Source organism: Egretta garzetta, unplaced genomic scaffold, assembly GCF_000687185.1.
Source record: "Egretta garzetta isolate BGI_Z169 unplaced genomic scaffold, ASM68718v1 scaffold419, whole genome shotgun sequence".
NCBI lineage: Eukaryota > Metazoa > Chordata > Aves > Pelecaniformes > Ardeidae > Egretta > Egretta garzetta.
Window position 1 is genome coordinate 512,806 of NW_009260777.1, and position 25,582 is coordinate 538,387.

Here is a 25,582-nt window from a genome sequence, read left to right on the forward strand (position 1 = left end):
AGAGCGGTTGCGTACCCTACAGCTTTTGTGCTGGAGAACAGCCTTGTTTAAAGGCACAATGTGAACTGAAATATGGAAACAAGCGCAAATATTCTGACATAAAAATACTTTTCCCATTACGTCCTAGGCTCGGTTTGCCGTTAACAATTCTGACAGCATGGTTACGTGGGTTATGAGTATGGGGAGAAATCACCCTTGCAACTGACAGAGTTACGACAGCAAGAACAACAATACAGATCACCAAAGAGGGAAAGGGAGCTGTATTTGCCATTTGAGGAACTAATGGATAAAAGTCTCTTGCTGCTAAATTACCTCCTAGAGCGTTAGCAAATCCCCATCCACTAGCAAGCCCTTTCAGGTATTTCTTTCCCTTCTGTTTAATAAATGCTGGTGCTGACAAGAATTCACCAGCAGTGGCTTATTTATGCTGGTAAAGTGAGCAGGCTACAGTATGTGTGTAAGTATGTGTATATGTGTGTATATATATAAAAGTATATATATGTAAAAAAGTATATGTGTATAAAAGTATATGTATATACATACACATACATATAGAGCTATACACATGCCTCCCTATATATATTTACGGATATGTATTTTCCATGTAGGTATATTGTACACAGGTATGTATTTTTATGTTTGTATGTATGTATTTTGTATGTAAACATAGAATCATAGAATCATAGAATGTTTAGGGTTGGAAGGGACCACTAGTGGTCATCTAGTCCAACCCCCCTGCAGTGAGCAGGGACACCGCTAACTAGATCAGGTTGCTCAGAGCCCCATCCAACCTGGCCTTGAATGTTCCCAGGGATGGGGCCTCCACTACCTCTCTGGGCAACCTGTTCCAGTGTTTCACCACCCTCATTGTAAAAAATTTCTTCCTTTCCTCTAGCCTGAACCTACCCTGTTCTAGTTTAAAACCATTTCCCCTTGTCCTAACACAGCTGGCCCTACTAAAAAGACGTTCCCCATCTTTCCTATACACAAACATATAGCAATAAATACATATATAAAAATAAAGACATAGAGCCAGGAGGTACCCAGCGTCCCTCAGCGGGAGGTGAGGTCTGGCGGGCGTGGTCCGGAGGCATCCCCGAAGGAAAGCCGGGGCATCTCCCTCCCGCCCGGCTTACACGGTAGGACTTAGGCTGCTGGTCTGCAGCGCGGCACACCCAACCCACCTGGTGTGAGTCACTATATCTGTCAGAGCGCCGCCCTCCAGAAACTCCATCACAACCCACAGCTCATCGCCAACAAGGTAACTGTTGTACATGTCAACCACGTTTTCATGATGGTAATCTCTCATGATTACAACCTGTGAGGAAGAAAGAGGTGATATGTGAATTGCTACAAGCATTATCTGATACTTGTTTTGACCTTTTTTCCCACTGTACTTTTCTCTTTGTGCTTCGTAAAGGTTCTGCTGTGAATCACGTCCTCCCTAATCCTTATGCCAACGCACAAACAAAATCAATATTTTTACATAAAAATAACAGTCATCGTAAATGCATTATGAAGAAGGAAGAATCTTCAGTTGCTAAATCATAAGTGGTACATAATTGGGTTCTTTTCAGACTGCAGGAACGGGCCTGTTTATTTCATTGCCCTTTTATTGCCAGTTGCTTTCAGTACAACAGAGATTTTTGGTTTTTTTTTTGACCTGATCCATCGCTCAACCCATCAAAGTCTTCCCCATCATGTACCAAACGGTACTTTGCACAGAATTTTAACAGAATGCTGGTAATATAGGGGCTATTCGTAAGGTGACTCAAATGCCCGATCTAAAGGGGCCAGTACAGAATTGGGACAGGAACGGCAGCCCCGCCAGGGTGGTGACCATGACCGCATGGCACTGAGGGATGGCAGAAAGGCGATCAGGAGAGAAAACAACAGCCAGGGATTCATTACAGGCCTCGTTATAGACGGAGGAACTTCAGCACCGCTGAAAAGAAATTTTCAGCTGACAGGAGTGACTGGAGCGTGTCAGGGCAGCAGCTTGGTCCTGCACAGCGTGTCGGACCTGCTTCAAGATGTTACCATTCAAGAGATGCTCGGTTAGAGCAACCACAACACAATTCAGTGCAGTTTTCCAGCAGAGGCAAAACAAAGCCAAAACACCCAGTACAGTCATGGACTGTGCAGAGGAGAACTGTGTGAAGTTTGTTAAAAACTAGTATTTTGATTAAGAAGTATTACCTTTTTAAAGGTTTTAAAGAAACCAGTCTGTTAGGTGCTGAGGGAAGATCCTCTTACAGTTAAAAATACAGGGAACAAATGACAGAATCAAAAGGTTAGTTCTCACAAGAGGTTTCCCTGGGGACCTGCAGTGGTTTTGGTGTTGATCAGCGTATTCACAAGTGATGTACAAAGGGAGCAGAGAACATGCACCACCAGCTTCTTTAAGGGAGTATGAAGTAAAAAAGGAGAAACTCTGAGCTGCAGAAGGAACTCACAGTGCCAAACAACTGGGTGAAAAAATGGCAAATGAAAACCAGTGTTCATAAATTTAAAATAATGTACAGGGGGAAAACAATCTTCCATAAGCAGCTGTGGGCTCTGAACTGGCTGCAACCAGTCAGGAAAGGAGACATTGGAATTAACACAGATGGTTCCAGGAAAAAGGGACTGCTGGCTCTTTGCTTAGTATCCATCAAGAAAGGAAAGGGACTGCTAATGGTTAGGAGAGGGAGGAAACAAAAAGCATGTATATACTGGAATACGGTGCACACGTGCTTCTTGAATACTCTGGTTAGCTTGGCTCCTTCGTCTCAGAAGAATAAACTATTCCAGCAAACGGTCAGAAACAGGCAGTCGGGCTATGTCTCTATCACGTGGACCAGCTGATACAGACGACTTAGCTGTTTACTGTAACTTCCCACCCCTTTATAGGTTTAAAGCCAGGAGATGTAGCTCATTTGAAACTGGTCTGGTTATGCAATATTTATATAGCATAGATGCGCACGGGAATCACCACCTCTTTTAGAAAGAAATTCCTTTGACTCCTGAGGTTGCCATTTGGCCCACGGTTCCCATTGAACCTACTGCCTGCAAAATCCATTGCACCATCCAAACCAACGTACCTCATTGAAGAGCAGCTCCCTTCTCTGCTGTTTCCTGAGATCCATCTTCTTCACAGCGACTTGCTTTCCCGTGTGCTTCTCGGTGGCAATGCAGACAATCCCCGTGGAGCCCTCCCCGATCTTGATGAAGTTGTCCAAGTACTCCCGGGGGTCACCAGGGCTGACCACAAGCTGCAGGGCAGCTCTGAACTGTTCGTGGGACACCCTGGAGGGCTGCTGGTCTGAGGAGGATCCCCAGCTGGGTGGAGGATAAGCACTTGACGTGATACTTGGGGAGCTGGGGTAGGAGGCGGTGGAGATGTAAGGAGAGCTGGGCTGGAGAGATGGCTGGTGATAGTGGGACACTTTGTGGTAGACCAGAGGGTACTGGTAGCTGCTGCTTGAATAGCTGACTTTGCTCTGACTTTGAGGTAGCTTTACAGGGCCCCTGGGGTAGGTGTCCGATCCAGAGAGCGGTGGGCTAACGACCAGCTGCGCTCGATCATAATCCACCTGCAGTGCAAAAGCAGACGAGAGAAGGCAGATGAACAGACAGCTTTCTTGCCGTCCACCCACTCGGCTCATTTTCGGCACCCCCAGAGGTCCTCAGCGGGTGCCTGCACAACGTACTCCCGCATGTACCCAGTCTTCTCAACATGACACTGCTGCCCTGTAGCTGAAAAGAGATTTTTAGACCACTGGGCTGCTGTGCTCTCATCAGCACTAAAATAGAATAGAATCCTTTAGGTTGGAAAAGACCTTTAAGATCATCAAGTCCAACTGTTAACCTAAAGGTTAAATGAGGCCAGGGAAGACCATGAGATCTTTTGTGCATCTCAGGTCCATTTTTCTGTCCAGGTACGTGTTTGTAGATAGAATAATCTTTGTATAATGAAAGCGTATACTCCAAAAAGTGTATTTGCTCTGCATTTTCAGTGTCCTGCAGGCTCTCTGGGCCATCTCCTCCACAGATTCATCCCTTTCACAACCAGTAGCCCTTTGGTAAATTCCAATTTGTGTCTTTCCTTTCAAATACCAGTTCCTGGTATTTTGACTCCCACCCGCTAAGTCTTTTCTTGTGCTTTTATCCAGCAATTCAGGGATGACCCAACTTCTTGCAGAGGCGGTGGTACCCTGAAATCCCTGTCATCTCCTGCCTTGCCCCACTACCAGCTTCTTGTTTGAGTGACTGCATACATGAGTATGACGAGGAGCCTAATTCAATTTACCATTTCTTAAATCATTTTCCAGAGTGACACACTACTTAACTGCGGTGTCATGAAACCACTAATTTTCATCTGAAATCAAGAGACAATTGCAGAGGAAATTATCCCGATGGGAGGCCTTGTTCATTTGCAGGTTCCTTTCTTTCTTTCTATTTGCCAAGCTTTTCTAAGCTTCTTACACTGAAAGCAAATGAATACCTCACATTCACGAACAGAATAGTTTGCTTCTATCCAAACAAAACAAACAACCAAAAAAGGATGTAAGACAAAAAACCCCACCCAAACCAAAAAGACGTTTTCTTCCCCTGGAAAAGAGCATCTTCACATTTACGATACAACATATGTGACTCCTGACGATGTGTGTAACATCTCGGGGCAGGGGGATGGTTTGACACAGGCTCATGATGTAGCACAATTACAAATAATTATGGCAATGAGTTCATTTAATTAATCAATTTCAGTGGCGGTGCACAGGGGTGGACAGAGCAGCAAACTCTACAGAGCTCACAGTTGCTACTATTACTGCTGGCTGCCGGCCAGGAGTCCCTGATCCATGTTAGTTAAATGTACATTAATCTGAATTTGGCAGTGTAATCAAGGACCCAACTGAACTGTGAAATTGAATTCTGCGGTGGAACATCATTTGACCATTTTATGCTAAGACTGCAAAAAAAAAAAAAAAAAAAAACTGCCCCAGCCAACAGCATCAATTTATCACCGTAGGCTGCTGCACAGCGAGGAGGAGTTTCTAGCTGGAATCGCCTCGTTGCAGGGAGAAAAGCCCCCGAGTGCAGTATTATATCGGCGCTTTCCAACCTCATGCGTGAGCCGGGCGTGCCCGCCTTTTCATTTTGCGTGAGGTTTAGCAGGGAAGAGGGAATGCCTCTCCAGAGGGGCTGCTCAGAGATTTCCCTTGGAAACGTGAAGCTGGAGTCTGCTTCCGTCTGAGACTTGCACGCTGACAGCCACCAGCCATACGGAGCATCCAGCGAGCACGTAACCATGTTGTACAGCCACCTCCTAGGACGCTGGTTTTGTTTAAGCAAAACATCCACGCAATTACAGCCATAATGTCACTTGCTCCGTCAGGCAGGGGTAGCCATAAAATAGAAGGGGGTCAGAGACACCATCAATTTTGTGAAGGACATTACATCTGCCAAACTAATTAACACGGAAAAATGCTCAGATGGTTTGGTGGAGGGAGGGGAACTCAATCTAGCCCTGTCCTATATATCTGTGTACATAGGGACACATAAATTACAGCTTTGGCTGTAAATACACCATTTTCTTCTAACTCTTGAGATGGGGAAAGCCTCATCTAGACATTCAAGGTGGATAAATCCACACTAATGAATTATTTGAGGCTTCACCCATGCCTGATATTTCTGAGCACATCCTAAACTTAACACAGTGGCAAAGTGAATTCCGCAGTGAAATTTTAAAATGAAAATTCAGGGGTTCAGTGTGCTTGCTAAGAATTTTTGAAAGCTTGCAGTAGCGTTGCCATACAATGTAAACCCATTCACGTCCTGAATCCCATGAAATCTTACAAAAAATCAGGAGCTATAATGAGTAAATCAGCTGAACCTCTCCTCCGAGGCTGTGTCCTGACGCAGTGCTTCACATCATGGCAAAATCGAACACGCTTTATTCCACTAATAATTCTATTTCTGCTACCGACTGCAGGCACCTACTGAAAGGAAATTCTTTAAATACTACAAAGGAAAGAAGAAACCAGTCCTGCGCTCATTCAAGATCAGGTCAAAGGAGCAGCCAAAGCTCTGCCACGACATCCATCACGATGGATGCCCCGCCGCTGCTGGCTGGGACGCTTCGCCGGCTCGCAGCATCACCCGCATCCGCATGCTGCAGCCACAGCAGCAGTCGCGTCTTTTTGTTGCTAAAAGGTGGACGTAACGCCGTGCTTAAACTCATTTCAGTTTCCACTCTGATGACTGCGATGCCCGCTTTGTACCGCATGCGGAGGCAACACCCGCTTGTTTGTACGGGGTAGGTACCTTCCCTGCATGGCTTTCAGCCGAGCGGGCGTCCCCACGCGCTGCGGGCTCGCCTTTCAGTAAAGGGAAAACAGATTTCAGTTTGATTAGGTTTCAGTTTGCCGAATTAAAAGGTGCAGAAGGGATGACAGCAACGGAGATTGCATGGGAAAAGGTTACTCTGGTGCTTCGCTGGTGGAAATCTCCGAGAGACTCCGTGTGGCGGTGACAGGCAGCGGTCATGGAAAGCCACTGGCAGGTGAATGAGAAAACAGGGAAGAAAGAGGGTTTCTGATAGTAAAGGCTTGGTTCTGCCTTCACCGGGCAGGAAACGTCCTCCTGGCGCAGCATGCCTGCAAAATGCTCATCAGGAGAAGGGTGGTGCTGAGCAGCGGCCAGGTTAGACAGAGACCTCTGCTACGTTACAGTGCTACGAGGCAGGGAAGGCGGGGAGCAGAAATCAGGGCCCCTTGGAGGACAGGAGAGGGTCACGGACAGCTGCTACCAAAAAACGACAGGGAAAGGAGCTTTGAAACAACAGGATCCGGTGCAAAAAGTTAAGAGTAAGCTAAGCCTGTGATAAAGAGGAGGGTAAAACCAAAACACGCAGTACAGAGCGCCCAAAACCAAGCAGACCTGGCAGGACAAATTTGATATCCTGTGACAATATTGAGGAGACTCGGTTGAACAAAGTGGGACATAATCTCTGTGTTGTGAGGATAACACAGCAGGTGCTGCGAGCCTGAGCAAGTGTTACTGGAGTTGGTCTGCAGGAATAGGAGAGCAGGTGGGTAACACGGGGGTGGAGTGGAGGAAACCCAACCTGAGCCACCGGCTTTCTACACCTCCATGGTCCCACTGTACGCTGGTGGCCAAGCCCGGTCGAGTGGAAGTCTTCTGATGTAATACCTGTGAAATCACTGATGATGAAACAGGGCAGGCATTTGATTTATCTGACATCCATCATCTGCAAATAATACCGAAGTAAGTCTGCTCTTCACATTTGCAAGCCAAAATGAACATCTTTGTCAAACGCATTTTGAAGCCATACATTTGTGCCTGCAGACTTTTTCACTGCTTACTTCTTCCCCCCTTTAATTATACTTTAAAGCCAATCTCATTTGTAAAATATCTGATTCGAGACCCGATTCTCATTTAGTAAGCCCATTTGATGAACCATTATCTTACTAATGCCTCCTTGAAAAGAAGACTCTTCAGCAATCATCCAAGACAAGAAACCGCTATTCACTTCCAGGAGCTGTGGACGGGTTTGGGAATTGAAACTGCTGCATTTAACAGTGAATCATCAAGTCTCAATAAACCAAGGCTGTAGGAGTGTTTTTGATGCTCTGAGGAACAGCTCACAATGAATCTTGCACGGAGGTAACTTTTTTTTTTATAAAAGTTGTTACTGCATTTTAATGGGACATCTTTCAAAGTGTCTGGACTGCTTTGAGTCCTGTAAAATATACATGTCTTCTGCCCTACTGAATGCTGTAAAACTGGAAGGAGCAGGCACAAGAGAGTCTATGAATTATTGGATCCGTCCTTCTCCTTCCTAAACCCTGACACAATGATTGCTTTAAATTAAGGAAATGGCAGATAGCCCATCCCAGGCTTTGCTCAAAACTTCCAGAACACATATTTAACGCCACATGCCTGCATGCAGTTTAACAACCCACACACATCCCTCCCACCACACCCGAGCTCAGGAGAGGGATGCAAAGAGACCCATAACCTTGCTACTCCCCCTTCACCGCCCGATTTATCATCAACCTCCAAAGCCCAGCTCTGTGCTTTAATGCAATGTGGAATAAAACCACATCGCTCTCCCTGTCCCACGGGGCACTGGTTGTAACTCTGCACCCCAGGATCAGCAAAGCAGCCAAAACCTGAGCAAGCAAGACACAGGCATGCCTCTGGCATAGGGCTATCACGGACTTGCAGAGAGCTGGGACAAATTCTGAGTCTGCAGCTGGACAGGACCACGTTCTCAGTGCAAAAAGCCAGTAAGAAAATGCACCATTCAGATCATCATTAAACAGCAGAGTGGATCTCACCACCTGACAAGCCACCTACCTCAGCACATTTGGTAAGTCACGGCAACCCAAGACTGTTTCAGCCCTGGAAAAATGAGCTATCATCTCGGCACCCGTTGCTAGGGGAACTCGGTAACGTTCAATGCAATCTACACTGAAGAAAAAACATTTCTTGCAGAATATTAGATGTTTAAGCGGGTCATCATTGTAGCTGTGTGACTAGACGTACAAGAAAAGCGTTACTCTCTTAACTGAACAAACAGAGCAAACTATCGCAAGTAGGATAGGACAGCTTGTATGGGTAATATTCCCCATGTAACTTAGAAAAGGCAAAGCAGGCCACAAACTTCTGCAGAGGAGCTGCTTGTAGATAGGATGTTTGAAATGCTTTTTTGCACCTTAACCCTTTAACTGCATCTAAAATGTCTTGGGTGAGATAAGCTGCTTGATTCAATTCCACTGCTGAAAAATAAAGCAGAGCGCAGTAAACCCCTACTCTTGTTAGCAGCAAAGGGTTAATAAACATTGTAATATAAATATAGCATAAATACAATGTAAATATTAAAACACAGAGGTTTTAGCCTTGCTCAGTAACAACTCAAATACTAAAGTATCCGATACACAGTCCAGACCAGCTTCTCATCCGCAGACGGGATCTCCACAGGCGTTGAACTCCTAATGCTACAAAAACTGCCAAAGAACTTGGGGTTACTGGGACTCCCAAGTAAAACCCCTGGAAGCTGGGCATCTCCAAACCTGTCTTTTAATAAATATCTTAAACCTACTGGTCCCTGACATCCATTTTCAGACACCAGAGTAATTTTCACACCTGCCAAGCGGCAGCCAGGCAGCTCCTGGGGATGTAACTGGCTGCGTTTGGCATCGTGTGCCCAAGCATGGCTCCTTGCCCTTAATTTTTTGCACGCACTTAATTTTTTGCATTCCCAGTTCGGAGAGGTTGATCCCCGCCCTGGCCAGCACTGTCACCAGGGACGTCACGTTACCTTGGGGATGCCTGCCGCGGTTTCGGACAAGCGGGGGTAGGTGTAGGAGCTGTAGGAGTGTCCTTGCTGGTGTGCTTTAAAAGCGCTTGCTCCGTAGGGCATGGCTGGCTCCTGCAGACCAGAGCCCGACCTGGACCTCTGCCTCATCGCTGGCTGAGGGCTTGCTGGGTCCACGTAGGATGACTTCGGCCTCTTGTCGTAGTCGTCCTTGCCCAGGCCATGTCCCCAGTCGCTGTCGCTGTATTCCAGCCTCTCCTTGGGGCACTCACTCTGCACTGATGCTCGGGATGGGGCGTAAGGAAAGGGATCTCTATAGTCCAGGGAGGATCCACTGGGGATCCGCTGATACTCCATCTTCAGGCCGCCATATTCCAGTGGTTTGGGCTTTGTCTCCAGGTGTGCATGGTAATCCGGGAGGAACCTGGAGAGGTCTGACTGCAGGGGCGTCACTTCCGAATAATAAATGTCTCGGGAAGTCACCTTCATCATGTGCCCATTCTGCTTGGCAGCATAGCTCCCTTTGTAGTACCTGTCTAACTCTTCCCCGTAAAGAGGCTTGTCTCGATATTTTTCCACGACAAAGTCTGTCGTAGTGTCTGACTCACTGGAGTACTGGGAATATGTGATATACCCATTTTCCTCCTGGTGCCTTGGCACATGGTTTGCGTTTCCTTGGTGGTGGGTGGGAGGACTTTCCTTCCGCAGGGAATTGGATCGTGTCACTGAGATATTGTCAAACTCTTCCAGCAGGCCATTGATTGAAGTATCCTTTCGAGGCTTATTTCCTCTAACAATAGTCTGGGAATAAAAAATTGCTTTGATTAAATACTGATTTTTGTTCATTATCTGACCAAGAAAAGATAAAAAAGAAAAAAAGTCTATGATTCACCCAGAAATCCCCATAGCAATGTGTTATGTTCTTCAATCATGTACCTCAGAGTATTCAATTGCTAGAAAAAAAATTCTCAATAAATACTTACAATAGGACATGCAGAAAAGAATAAACAAATGGGGTTAAACTTGGTGTACATCATAAGCTGAGATTTGGCATGCAACCCCAAGACACTCTTTACAAAGCTCAGTTTAAGAGGTGGGTGTTCAGCAGCCAACAGCAGCATTTAAAACCTCTAAGTATTTTTCATTTGTCTACATCAAGCCAAACTGGTGGGCTGAATCTGATTTACAGGGTATGGATAAGCCAAACAAAAATCATTCAGCAGTCACTCTACATGTTATTTTAACAAACTGTTGGAATGGAAAGTAGCATATAGTTGAATAAGCACTGGGTTTGGGTTTCTTTTTCACAAAACGTTGTGTTCCCGGGTAGCAGAATTACCACTGGGGATTGCCTCTTAGTTAACTTAGCGTAAGAGACACTTGGGGAAGAGGGAGCAATACTTCACTACATGTCCTTCCAGCAAGCCACTGCGCACAACCATGGCTTTGGGACATGCCCGTCATGGATGCCAGGTGGTGGCAGCGGTGGTGGCCCTGTTTGTCTCCTAATATTGCCAAGTCCTCTACAGATGCCCCAGCCACGGATGATGAGTGTATAGGAGCACTGCAGACATGAGCTTGCTCCCATTGACTGCCCACAGCCCCCTGCCCATCCTGACTCCTTTCTGTCTGAAACACTGGTGCTCCTGGTAGGATGGGAGGCAAGCTGTGCTTGGTTACAGCTCTCCTTCAAGAAAGATCGACTATCTTTAGCTAGTATCATCTGAAGACGGTAACATGTGGTTGCGTTCATTTTTCAGCAGTTGACTCCCATTGAGCACCGCTTCACGTTTATAAACACTCCAAAAGAATAAGATGTACAGATTAAGGGCCAGGGCCATAAATCAGCGCAGGTCTTCTGAAAACACATTTGCTTTGCTGATTCGCTTCAGCTAAATATCTACAGCTCTATCTTATTTAACTTGCTGAGAGTTTAAACAGTGTCACTGTGGTCACCCCAAGGAGACCGCCCTCTCCGAGCTGGAGCCTGCCTATGTTGCGCACCAACCGTGGCGTAACAGACGCCAACCATGATGTACCAGACGCCAACCGTGATGCACGGGACGCCGACTGTGTTGTCCAGCCTGGCCACTGGACCTTCATTCATTGCAACGCCGACAGAAAAGGCTCTGCTCCAGGCATGGTAAGGCTGCTCAACCCCTTCTTGAAAGCACACAGGGGCTTAAAACTTTGTCAAAATATGTATTTCATCACTAATAAAATCACTTTTTCACAAAATTAACAGCAATGTAGTTCTCTTATTCAGCAAAAGGCAGCTGAGAAAAGCCGAGCTACAAGCACAGCAGTCCTGACCTCACGCTGATCCCTGCTCTGATTTATGTCTGTAATTACTTGCCTAGTTTGCTATTTTGAAGCTAGTGATACTGAAACAATAGGACAGCAAAAATAAGGGACAGCAAATAGATCACTCCTTTCACCTCCAAAGCCATTCAGCAAGATGAGAGGAATTGGCTTCACTCGGCTACACCTCTTTGGCAGGATGACTGCGTGATCATTCATATTTAATTACCACATAATAAACCAGCAACATTCAAGAATGAAATGCTTATAATTGAAAACAAGATTGAAATACCCAACTGCCACCCCACTTCCCCTGTGCAAATGCGTGCCAAGGAGTAAAATGCCAGTTTAATACTCTCGGTGGGACTGGCATTCATTAAGGAGAGGTTTCCTGGAGCAACCTGTGTTGTGCCGGCACAAAAGGACCTCAGAGCTGGAGGGAGCCCCATGGAGCAGCCTCTTCAGTTATAGGAAAGAGGAATTTTTCCTCTGCTCCTCCAAGCAGATGCTCTCTGGAAGCAGGATTTTTAGATACCTTCAGAAGGAAGAAAAAACTCAGTTGAGGCTTTATGTGTTCGTGAATTCATTGATGACAAAATCCTGCAGTTTAGGGATTTTCTGCAGACAAGTGCATGCTTGGGAGCCGCCCTTTTGATTATGAGGATTTAAAAAAAGTACTAATAGTAAAATCGTCTTGTTGGAAACTCCAATTTTCCAAAATAAGTATTTGCCACCGAAGCCCCAGTCTGATGAAGCAGTCTTGGTCAGCTCTGGGACCTCAGTGCTGTCTCATCCTGACTGAAGTTAAGGGGTTAAGAACTAAACCCCTTTTATTTTCTCCAAGCGCTTTGAGGACAACCACTGGCAAACACTGACTGGAAAAGGTGATGGCTGTAATTCCTATTTGCTTTAGGCTCCTCTCCATAAGTAAATTAAAGGGGCCAGCACAAAGAGAGGAACGGGCTGCCCAGGGAGGTGGTCAAGTCCCCATCCCTGGAGGTATTTAAAAGAAGGATAGATGAGGTGCTTAGGGACATGGTTTAGTGGTGGGATGGCAGGGTTAGGTTAAAGGTTGGACTTGATGATATTAAAGGTCTTTTCCAAACAAAGTGATTCTATGATTCTATTCTAAAACTTACCTATCCCAGAGGCATATTTTCTAGAGAACAGTCAGTGCTTTATTACTATTAATAAAAATAAAAACTATTAATATTATAAATTATAACAACAACAACAACAACATTTCTATTTGCTTCGGCTTGCTTTTGAATTTAGCACTTCCCTTATCTGAAAGGGCATACATCTTGGTGAGATGCCCCTCTGGCTAAATCAGACAGCCTACACGAGCTTGATTTTTTCCAAGAAAACATCTAGCATTATTCCTGTCAAAAGAACAGTAGTGTCCATAGAGCAGATAATTTAGGACGTGTTTCGCCGAGACCCTGTGAAATACGCTATATTGTCAAGTATCTTGTGATCTGAATAGAACTGAAGATGTTCATACACAAATCTGAAATACAGTGGGTGCCTTCCTGGTGGGCAGAACAATTTATGAGGCTTAAAAACCCAAATTAAGACCCCAAAGCAGGTATCATTCTATGAGTAATAAGAGTAATTGCTTTGTAAGGATGCCCACAGAGCATCAAAAATGTAAAAATTAAATCAAAGAAGATGTTGTAAAGAATGAAACGTATGTTGTGCCATGTTACCCTGTCCTGAAGTCATCTACTACAGAGAAAGTGTGTGCCAGGAGCTCGCCAGCACCTTCAGATTTCCTGGGAAGAGCAGTATTTGCAGAAAGAAGCCAGAGACTGAGAACTGTCATAACCATGGCCCAAATTCCCAAACCCCAAGGCCTAATGTTAGCACCCGGGCCCAAAGTACTGAGGTGCAAAGGTATGACTTTGGTGGAAAGACCAAATTGCTGATGCGGGGGTCTCGGTCTGGGAATGTAGGCTCCACTTACTGCGTCACCAGGCTGTGCGCTGCATCGGTGAGCAGAGAGAAAACCTCCTGGGACTGAAATACCACGGCAGGAATCACAAAGGATGGGAAATTCGAGCTCTAACTTCAAAAGCAAAACAAAAACCTTGACAGAAAATGTAATGGAAAAAGGCTGCATTGAAATGATATAAACAGTTACCCTGATAAGTAGTTTCATAGGAACTAGACTAGTTTTTGCAATTTTAAAGGCTTTATAAACTGAAAAAAACCAACTTGTGTTTCCATATAAGGAGTGACTTCTATTTTTAGATATTTTCCATATCTATTTATATAGCGCTTTTTTTCTAATTTTTTTTACTACTTACTGGTCTCCAAATTTGTAAACTTAGGGAATTTCCAAAGTTGCTGCAGGTAGACAGCTAAAAGCAAAGCATTCTTTGCGAAGGTCGATGGGCTAAGATTTATGAGGCCTTTGTTTCTGTCTATTGAGATCATGTAATGGAAACCTGTACAACACCCCGGCATACATGGAAAACAGAGATCGAGCCCTACCGCAGGTGCAGCTTTCCCTGGGTTTACCACGGGAAGATGGGATTTGCTATAGTCAATACCCCATGTTTATTAAAGGACATTTTTCAGCGCATTGTGCAATTTAGGAGGGATCAATGTTACAATAGATGAAGGAGTGCCGGTGAATTTTATGCTACCATTACCATCGTACATTAAAATCAATGGGGCGCAATCTCTGTGAATTAAAGCGCGTTACTCTGATGCTGTAGCTCTCATTTCATTTCCATTGCTCTCTGGACAGGTTTGGCGTTTGCTCTGGAGCTCGGTGACAGTAGATATCCTTCATGGTGTTTCCGTAGCGGTCTGTCCTCCGGTGATAAGCTATAATGGATCTGTCTGTAAGAAATGCTGTCTTGCCTTGTTTCCAAAAGGAGATGAAAAACAGCTTCTGCACTCAAATACTGTATTAACCTTGACAATAATGAAGTGGGTAATTAACTGTTTTGCCCTAATACGACCTTGCATTTATTCTCTTTAAAACTACTATACTTTACACACTCGTTAAGAATATATCATCCTTCGTCCTCCCAGAGCTGTGTTTTCAGAAGTCAATGAGGATTTAAAATCTCTGTGATGTGCAGGGTAAAAAAAAAAGAAAAAGGTCTTTTAAGGAAATGTCACCCTTACAAACAGCCAATCTAAACTCTGATACTGCTTCTAGCTAGCTTCTCCCCTCATTTGCATTATACAGAAAGTAAAAACACAGCCTATGCAGATCTGAAAATTACTTTTTTCTGTAGAAAAGGTGCATAAAGCATAGCTGGTCAAAGTAATCTAAGTGTAAGTGATGGACGTGTCAGTGATTGATCTTCTTGCGTTGCAAGACATTCAAAGAATTCGAAGCTGTGTTTGTGACACCACATTTTACTCCTCAGCGCAAGCAAATGTGAACAGCACTACCTTGGGGAGAAAAACTGATCCTTGTCATCACGCCAGAAGGAAAACTCAGGCTTTCCCTGTAAGAAACAGAGTTTTATAGCTGCAGCCAAGGGCATAAGAGGTGTCAGGGGTCTGCATTTGATCTATTCTCACCAGGAGAAGAGGCTGTGAGATCTCAGACCAAGCACAGTCCTTAGAGGACCTCAAAATAGCTGGAGACCCTCAAAACTCCTGGAGATGGCCACAAATGTGCAGCAAAAATCTGCTTTTTCCAGCAGCCTGGGTTCAACATGAGGTGGGCTCCTTTCCCTTGTTCGTGAGGCTAAATTTTACTACTGAGCTGCCACCTTGAGGGCTGACACAAGGACCAAGCTCAAAGGAGAAGATGGGAGATAAAAGATGAAGACCTGCCCACGGTCTCCAATGGCTGCCTTCACATGGATAAGTAAAATTGCTGCCAGGGAGAAAAAGTGACGGCAGCTGAAAGCCCAGCAACTGGGGCACTCAGCTGGGATGCAGGACAGCTCTTTTCAAGTAAGCGGGCCCACTTGTTTCACTTAAAGTTTTTCTCCATTGAATATTCACTTGAGGACAAGTTCTAACCTCTGAGTCACCTATCCAAATGATGGTGTCAGAGCCATCCTTGCAATCCTGCTATGCTCCAGTGAATGCTTAACTGCACCCGAACGGGGAAGCTTCATGAGAAAGGACTGAATCGCATTTCTGTACCTCCATCTCCTCTTTCCCCCACCAGATGATGCCATCATGGCAGGTTGTGCTTCCCATGATCACGGCAGAAGTACCCAACCAATGCTGCATTGCCACCTGCAGGAGATGAGCTTGTGCATCAGCCTTAGATGTTAGATAAACCACCATGTTTAAAAGAAAGCACATGAGTCCTGTCTATCTGTTGGACAAAAGGGATTTGGAGACAGAATTAAGGATTGGGTCTGTGCTGAAGTCACATCCCTCTCCTCTGCATTTCCTCCCACTTAACGTAGGTGGAAGTGTCTTGGGGAACTCATTCGTACATTGCGCTACGCAAAAGTCCCAGGGTTAGGAAGCTGGCGACTTGACCCCTAGGTCTTGGCACAGTGGCCTTAGCATTGTTGTGACCTCTCCATGCAGCCAGCAGACCTGCTCCTGACCAGGGCCACCCCAGGGCTCTCTCCCTTTGGGTGCCATCTGCTCCCACCACTGGTGCAGGGTCCTCTTTGTAACCATGTCTATGCTATGTCTGTATGGTTGTACCATGAGGGAGGTCATTGGATATATTTGCCGCTATGAATTCTGAGACCTGGGTTGCACCAAAACCCAGCTTCTGGCTGTGGGACCACCGAACTTCATCCTGAGACACAACTGGAGATGATACAAATTGTGCAAGTTAGAAATAAGTGCGGCACTTGGGCAGCTGCCTCCTGACCTCAGCAGGCAATGAGCAGATACAGCCAGCCAGATGGATGGGCCAGAACCAGCGACCTGCACCAACCTCATTTCTCCATGGTAATACAAAACATTAACCTAAGTGGGAAGTTTAAGGCACTTATGTCATACAGCATTACCCTGGAAACACGCCTTTTGCAACAGAAACTCATCAGACCCCTGGCGAGGAACGGTGCTGGATGGGAAGAGATGTCATTTATCATTCTGCACCCTCCAGTAGCGTCCTACGGGATCTGCTCCAGTTTTGATCTACAGCCTGTCTACAAAACGGCTATTACTCCGAGTTAGTCACAAGGAATATACAACAGACAGGAAAAGTATGTCAGAACATTTCTTCCTGAAGCCTGTAATTTAGAGCTTGGCTTACACCTGGAAGCCTCAGAGGTTTTAACGTTTCTGTTACGAATTCCTTCCCAATGCTATATATTCTCATTCTCCCCATAAAAATAATAAAAAAAAAATTAATCGTTTCTGGAAGAGTTCTGCAAATTTCACCAGTGTTGGATGCCTCAGCCAGGTGAGGAGGTATGGGTCTCTGCTCCCTGGACCAAACACGCACTTTACACCATACAGTCACCTGACAAAACCAGGAGCATGAGGCCATGCCACCTGCCCCTTGCCATGAAGTGTCTAAGCACGCGAGCCATGATCCTATCTCATTCATTTCTCTAATTCCTTTCTAGGAGATCCAGAAATTCTTGTTCAGGACAGCTTTTAGACAGGACCTTTCCCATGCACAGGAGAAATTAAATATAAATTAAACCCCACCCAAAGTAAAACTCAGACAAGTCCACCTCTGTGGCTTAGCTAGCTGGGAGGGCAGGAGCCCTCAGCCATGAGCCCAGGGGTGCTGCAGGACGTGCCATGTCTGGGAAGTGCTCATCACCAGAGCTCACTCAGCACCACTGGATAAGAAAAAGCAGGTTTTACTCTGTCCACCCACTATCACTCGACAAGTTTTTAACCTCCTGAGGGATGCTAGTAGCAGCAGAGCATACAGTTTCTTTTTTGTGTTATGACAGAAGAGGCAACGGATACCCGTACCGACACCTCGCCACAGGTAACGCTGCGCTTTCCAAGGGGGGAAGGTCACTGCAGGTAACATCAGTTCAGAAATACCTCCCCCAGAGAGGCTGATTTACCTCTTCTGTGTGAAGTCCCCCCCACTATTCTGGTTTCCTTAATCAGACTAGAGATGCTGAGCTTGGGCGAGTATAACGCTGGGTTATCCAACGGCTGTGTTACTCCAGGACTGTGCTCTTGTCCCCATACTAAATTCAATGGAGTAAAAAAATAAACCATTCTCACAGTTTCTCCTTTGGAGTAGAGATGGGTCCCAGAGACTCCTTCCTTTGCATCCACCTGTACAAAAATTTTGTTGGGGCTTGTCTGTAGGGGTCAGGAGCCGTCGTCGTCAGGTTCCTGCTGCAGCAAACCGGCTATGCAGAAACCCATGAAATATGCCCGTCTACGCCGCAGTCACATTTCTGAGCCCACATCGGTATCGCCGAATTTTTTTTTTTGCTACCGCACAGCAGTCACTGCACAGCTGAGAGCTGAGCTTGGTAACGCGCAGCCTTCAGGTGCGTACATCCAATACTATCCCGTTAATTAGCCTCATGCTGGCAACAGCAGAGGACAGGAGAGAAGCTGGGAAAATGTTGGCATGGCCGCATGTTAATTACTGAAAGATGTAGATGATGATGATGATGATGATCTACATTGATGATGTAGAAATGAAATTTACTCAGCCTGAAAAATATATATTACTCAATGGATCAAAATAAAGGTACAGCTAAAGGTTTGACAGAAGTGCTTAACGACAACACTAGTGCCAGCTGTTTAAAATTCTTCAAAAGTAAAATGATGGAAAACTATAAAAAAAAAGCTAACCAAAACAGCACTGTGTAATTTGTCACCCTTCAGAGCAGTTTTAAAAGTTAGTTGCCATAACAACAAGAGCAACATTTCATTATGAACACATTCACCGGTAATTCTTTTGACATTTTAAAATATAGTAACTTTAACAAAACATTTTGTTTTAAAATTCCACTCTAATATCTACATTCTAGTAACTTTTCTTTCTTTTTTTCTTTTAAATACACAAACACGGTTGTTACATGTTATTTGAAATGCTATTAGAGAATATTAAATGTCAAAAATAATTATTCTGGATCTACTTAAGACACATCAGGTACGTGCCATTTTACATGTAATATGTTTACACGGATCTCTCAGACACACAACAAATGAGAGTGAAAAGTGACTTAAAAGTTGCAGTTTGAGTTAGAAAGTTAGTACTTATTAAAGTACTTATCACTGATGAATTATCCAAGCAGTTCACAGGGAGAGGAATGGAGAAATCTAAACCCCACAGAATTTCCATTTCACAGGACTTGGGACACTTCAAAATCTTCTTTTATCCCAAAAGCAAAATGCCTCACAAGATGAAATGCCTCAAAAACATTACCTGTGAGAATTTTAACTGCCCTCTCAATAGTGCTGCATTTTCCTAAGGCTGATGGCAATTATTTCAGCACAGCAGCGCGTAGAGTGGACCTGCTGAGCCAAAAAGCTGTATCAAACCACACCAAAGACCGTAGGTTTTTGGCTGCATTCTGGATAAAATCCATCCATCAATGTCAAATTTTCTTATTTTGTCAAATAAACATTTTCTGGCAGGAAAAGAAAAAGTTTGCCGACTCGGAAAGCCCGTGGCCAGCCCTGTTGATGATACCAGCCGACTCAGGTATTTTACTCTCCCCCTTTCAAAGCCACATCATCTGTCAGTGCCTCTGTGCTAGTGGAATTTTCTTTTCCCCCGCGCCAAGGAAGCTGTAAAGCAAATTCAGTAAGATTTACTGACCAGCAACTGCTGGCGTGGTTTCTGCACCACGCAGCATCCCATGGTGTCTACAGGGGAACCCTGCAGCGGTGGCACCCCGGAGCTTTCCAACTGGGCTGACTACAGAGGCAGCTAAAAAACACAAAGCAAAGTTGGGGATGTTTGGGCCAGACGGCAGAAATCCTTCCCTCCAAGAAACACACCTCTGTTTTTTAGTCTTGTAACACACCAAGACAGGTGCAGACTGGAAACTCGTGACATGTCACAGCTCCAGGACCAAAGTGTGCTGCAAGGCAGGGCTGTGCATGAATTGAACAGGTTTATGTCCAAATAAAAGTGACAGAATTAAGGGCAGTTAATAGAAAGCAATGAAGCTCCAGTGTCTCTAACTGGTACCTCAGAAATCTGGGCTTGGGCACTGGTTTGTGTCTGGATTACTGATGTGCTACTGGAGAGATGTGGGAAAGATGCCTTCTGTACTACAGCTCTCCATCCTCAGCTACAATGCAGGTGCAGGGAGCAGGAGAAGAAGCAAGGGGTGGTGGAAATCCCGACGCCTCTTTCAATTCTGGCATCACCACTTTCTAAGCAAAATGCACTGCAAAAATGCATCTTAGACCAGGCATGAACTGATGCAGGTGCCCATTGCTTTGAACCTGGTGCAAGCACTCACATCAGTGGCGAAACTGCAGGGATGTGAGATAACAAGAGGACCCTACAGGTGCTTGGGGCTTGCCCAAATGGCTGTAGAGTTTTCTGAAGCCCCCTCTGCAGCCACAAGACAATCGTCATCATCCTTAACGTTGTATCCACCATTGCCTTTACATCTAATATTTGCAGCCTAGACTGTTACTTTTTCTGGGTTTTTATGTGGGGGAAGCGTGAGGAAAATAAAAACCTGCTTTTCTCAACAAAGGCACGAGAAATCACAAGCAGTAAATAAACACTCAACCACCACCTCCCCAAATACTTCAGCTTTGATAACCTACTGCTACGCTTCATAGGAGCCGTGGGTCTCCCACACAGTGCTGAAGCACCCACCAACACTGCTTCTATGGCACAGAGTCAGTATTTTACATCTGTATGTAATTAGTGCTGGGTACTGGTGGGGCACAACATCGTGTGAGTCTTCCCAGGGTTGCTATGCATTTAAAAAAAAAAATTCTTTCTACAACCAAGGTGCATGACACCATTGCCAATTTTATTCCAGGGGCCAGAAAGGTGTTGGTGTGGGATTTTCATGGGGAGAGGAGCCCTGCAGTAGGGTAGGTGGTGTAAAAGACAGTGCCCCATCATTTCAACCTCACTCACCACCACGTATGTTTATTGTAATGACCACTGTACCACCACATATGTTTATTGTAATGACCACTGCAGTACAGGGGTACTGACTGCCGCCATGGAGAATACAGTTTGCTCTCAACCAACAATGCCAATTAAAAAAGCCTGAAAAGAGGGACAGTCTGTAATTCATAAAATTGTACCACAGTGTAAACTGCCTTTGTAGCTCAGATGGCATTTCCCCGGATGACGTTACCCTTGTGCCCTAAACATGCCCATTAACAAATGCAAGGTTGATGGAGCATTAACCCAATTAATGATCCTGGCACTTTTTTCTCAGTGAAAGATTTCAGGCTACAGTTTGATTGAGCTTTCTGAAATACTTAAGTAAATTCCAATGTGATAAAATTTTATGCTAGGGAAGTAATTGCCTTCATCTGACAGCTCTGGCAGTGGGGCACTGGCTCAGGAGGGCAGAGGCTCTTGGGTCACTCTGCTGCGGTCGCAGTCATCTCCCTGCTTTTAATTAAAATGAGGATTTTGACAGTCTGATAATTTAGAAGAAACAATTTAAGCTGTTACCTTTTGCTGTGATTTACCACAGCGAAGGAGGGTTTACATACAGCAGATGCTTGAAGACAAAGTCAACCTTTCTGTTTCAGAGCATACGGAGGCCAGCTTGAGAAGCTCCTTGTGCTCTGCAAGCTGTGGTGCAGGGTTGTGAATTACCTTCCCACTTCATAAATCATCAGGCGAAGGCAGCGAGTGGAAGAAGACGCTGATGAGTGCATCAGTCCTGAGTGCCGTGCAGCCGGCATTTTGCAGATCGATGGGGCTCGTCTCCCACGAGCCCAGCAAAGAACCGCTCAGGGTCGAGACGGTCACTGCAATCACAGCCCAGAGTATCTGGGATTAACACTCTGAGGAAGGGTGGGATGATGTGTGCGGTGGGATGATGCTGGCAGGGAAGGGACCGTCAAGGTATGGCAGGAAAAATCACCCTGCAGCTGGTGCTGTGCCAAAAAATGCCTCAGTCCCCCATCCTTAAAAAGAGTGAGGAAGTTTCAAGGTACTCCACAAAAATTGTGCGTTCCTGACCACACGCATGCAAAGTGTGCTTTTTAAGCTGATTGATGTCTCTGAGTATTATGGGCTCCTTCATCTTCTGAAACCTCACTCTTTGGTTTCAGGTAATTTAGGAATTTGTATTAGCACAATAAAAATATAAAATAATTTCACATGCATTGTGAACTGCAGTATTCTTTCTTCCAAGGAAGTACATTACTTTTCCTTTTCAAGGACAGCTATCAAATGGGAAGTGCAGCAATAAGAAGGCCTTAAGTGGCACTAAGTCCCACTGAGCAATTTTCACCTGCAAACGTGGACACAGAGCAAAAGGTGCCCCTGCACAGAAATCTAAGGGTTAGGTCAAATTTACAAGGCAGGTGAGAGGAAAGACATGAGGAGCTTCCTGAGCTGATGTTTTAATTATTCACTCTTGTAAATGAGAAGGGCAAATCAAACACCTTCTCGATGGGATCAATCAGGCAGGAGATTTCAGAGGATGCTCCAAAGCAGAGTGACTCACAGGGGTGATGCCCGGCACAACACCACAATATCTCATTTACAAGAAACCGCTGAAACCTTTCTAGGGTAATCTCGATTTGATTCTATTTGCTGGGCTGTGCCGCTGCCAAGTGCACTCTGTCCCCAGCGGCAGATTGGTCCTAACATGCTTAATAAATTAATCTGCCTGACAAAGTGCTGCTCCAGACAGCACGGGAAGTCAGGAAGAAGGAGAAGGGCCACGCAGCCACTGCTGATAAGAGAGAAACTGGACTGCTCCCCCTGGCCCGGGCTGTGGGATGGGAGTCAGACCCGACCTCCTGCCCCAGAGCGTTTTCCCAGGGTGGTTCATAAAAGCTGGTGTGTTTCAAGCAGTTTTCTATGCTTCTATATCCCTACATTCCTGGAAAGTACTACTTCATATGGAAGCGTAAGTCTTAACAGTGAGCATCTTCACTTGCGCCATGCTCTGTGGGAATTATTAAGTGCAAATTAGGGCACAGATAGCAATTACTGTTTTGTACAGACTATAAAACTGTAAAATCCACTAAAATTCATAATCTCTTGCTATTCTTTTAACTGTGTGATCCTTATAGCTAACTAAAGCCTGCTGGATCTGATCTAGGCGATTAAAAAGCAGAAATGCTCATCCTAAATACTTCTGTTCGCTTTTCTCTCTCCAAAGACCTGTATCTGAAATGCCCGTTTTTTTTTCCTAGCCCGTGCAGTTCATCCCACAGACAACAGAAAAGACACTTAAAAGTCTCTGCAGGCAAGTCAGCGTTGTTCCCTGGTAATACACAGCGCCTGTCTGGTGTAATTGGACCCTGTGTGAAGCGGAAGACAAGAAAGAGCAGCAAAGCACTTTCAAATTCCTGAAGAGCCACCAAAGCCCAGATTAATCATGTCAGAGCAGGAGATAGATAGAAAAAAACACGTTTACACCTGGAGCTTTGGCTCCACAGGTAAGCGAGCTGCTTGGCAATGTTATTTTCCCCCTGATCCTACTACTTTTTATAAGCCAAACTCTGCTGGGGTTGAATAAACTTGGCTGTTTGGTTATAACGTAGAATATAATTTAATGGGACTGTATCCAGTATGGTTTCTGCTCTGGACTGCAACAGACCAAAACAAGTTCATTAGCAGACCTAGGAACAAATGTATCATAGAACTACACAGAATACGTAGTTACTGAACGAGTATTATCACTGTGTGGTTAAATGGAAATGGAAATAGCAAACAGTGCCCCAGTGCCAATGCGGAGTGCAAATGCCTTGTGACCAATTTTATGTGGAAATCACCTCCACAGACCTGTTACCAAGTGGGCTAAAATGTCTAGCTGGAACAAATGCCATCAGGATGCTCAAGCAGATTTCTCATTACTTCTGCTGCCTGGGTCCACTTTTGACATGCAGGGAGATGAATTTCCAAAGATTTTTTGCTGCCACCTAGTGCTTCCCACTGCCGCCACCGATGACATTTTCTAACATCAATGCAACTTTATACCTGAGGGATTTCAGCAGTACTACTGGCGGTTTGGCCAGTCCATGGAAATAAGAAATCCCCTGGGGTGTTTTACTCTATCAACTTTCTCAGCTGAGCCAAGTGAGAGCTCTCTGGACTCTCTGACTGAAGCTCGGTAAAACACATTCAGCCTTTCTACATGTTTACCGGGGAAAGCATTTACTGCTTACACTTTACCATTTATTTTCCATACTTTGCTCTGGGGGATCACTGCCATGGTACAAGAACCAGACAGATCCTACTGCCACAGCAGCCTCCCCAAAGCACCACCTCAGCCTGCCCAAAATCCTGCTTCTGGGCTCAAAAGATCTTACGGTTCGGTGCAGGGAAAGTTTTGGAGGCAAAAAGCTTGGCTAAACAAATGGGATGGAAACGTCAGCCATGTTAGCAGCAATGGAGCCAGAGCCCCCCACTTCCTGGCAGAAAGCTGGGAGCGTGGCTCATTTATCAGGGCAGGTAAGCAAGCAAGAGGAGTTACTGGAACAGCTTCCTATAGATGTCTTCAGGGACTAACTTCCATGTTAAAAAAAGAACCTGATTATGAGTGTCCTTGCTCAGGATCTAATTCCTGGCTTGTTTCAGGTTATACAAAACTACCTGGAGAGTATTCCCAGTCTGGTATTCCCAGAGGAGACCAGATTCAATTTCTGAAATGCTGAGAGTTTGCCCTTTTTATGTGTAGAGCTAGAGGTTAGCGTGTTTCTTGAGCTCTAAAGCAGGCTAGTCTGCCTCAGCAGATGTAGACCGTGAACTCTAAATTTACTTTCAATCTTTACTTAGCATACTGCAAAGTTCTGCTCACCTGTGTAAGCTCTCATTAATAAAACTGACACTTGCCTCCGACACTAATATTACTCTAACACTAATACTACTTAAAATCACAATGCTGATGCAAACAGCACTTTAAAATGTGCTTTTACTGATTATATTAGAGAAAATTACTTTTACCCACAGAAGTCTGTAATCTATATTATAGCCTAGTATTGCTGCTGGCCTAGGTAAAGTAAATCCTTTCTGATGTGAGCAGACCAATGCAAATCAATATCAACTGTTGCATGAACAAAGCTTACTCAGATGATGAAGGATTTCTGAACAACATCCTTAAATCTCCACCCTGCACACAGCAAATTCCAGCACTACTCCAGGGAAGAGCTCAGCAGGACTGTGCAGGTGTAGGTGCAAGTCTGCCTCCAAGTATCTGCAGGAGTAGGGTATTGGTAGCACAAGCTTCTTTGGGGATGTCAGGGATGTTTTAAAGGAAGGACGTGCTCAGCAGGTAACTGAGTATCACCCCTCCAAGGCAGAGGAGCAAAATGACGCACTCAAAGCCTTAGTGAAGTGCTGAACTTGTCTCCTCGGTCCAATGTGGACCAAAGCATCATTCCCTACCCAGCGCTATCTGCATTAGCTAGAGGGACCACCTCTGACAACCACATTTCTGCAGGCATTACTCCTGGGCCATCTGAGCACATTTAAAGGACAGAAATAAGACAATGTGAAAAACTTGTTTTGCCACTTACAGTATTTATTCTGTGTGGTGGGAGAGGTTTTTTTACTGGCAACCTCAGTGTTTCTCTAGGATGGCCAGGTCCTGATTGTAAACCCCGATGCTGGTATCTACAGTTCAGCTGCAGACAGACCCTCCAACCATACCTGGTTGTTTTTTCTTCTCCAAATAAGGCTCTAGAAAAACAATTTCAAGTCAGGCTGGATGAAGTGCTTCAATAGCGTGAAACGCAATGGTATGAAAATGAAAGAGCTGCTGCTAAAAAGTCAGTCAGGAACTTTGCTGTTCAGAAAGCCAGAAACTCAAAACTGTAAGGAAGAACTGAGAATGCATCAGTTAAAAGCACCATGGGAAGAGGTGCTTCCTTAGAATAGAATAGAGTAGGATAGAATAGAAT

General features: G+C 45.0%; 1 protein-coding gene across 1 annotated transcript in view; it reads right to left on the bottom strand.

The window, feature by feature from the left end:
• Positions 1 to 25,582, bottom strand: part of PAK5 (p21 (RAC1) activated kinase 5) — a 40,624-nt gene that overhangs the window by 7,713 nt on the left and 7,329 nt on the right. Inside the window, exons 2-4 of the mRNA XM_035901738.1 lie at positions 9,329 to 10,126; positions 3,084 to 3,575; positions 1,185 to 1,318 (exon numbers count right to left, since the gene is read on the bottom strand). Of these exons, the coding sequence (XP_035757631.1) occupies positions 1,185 to 1,318; positions 3,084 to 3,575; positions 9,329 to 10,126 (1,424 nt within the window). The remainder of the gene's footprint in view (positions 1 to 1,184; positions 1,319 to 3,083; positions 3,576 to 9,328; positions 10,127 to 25,582) is intronic.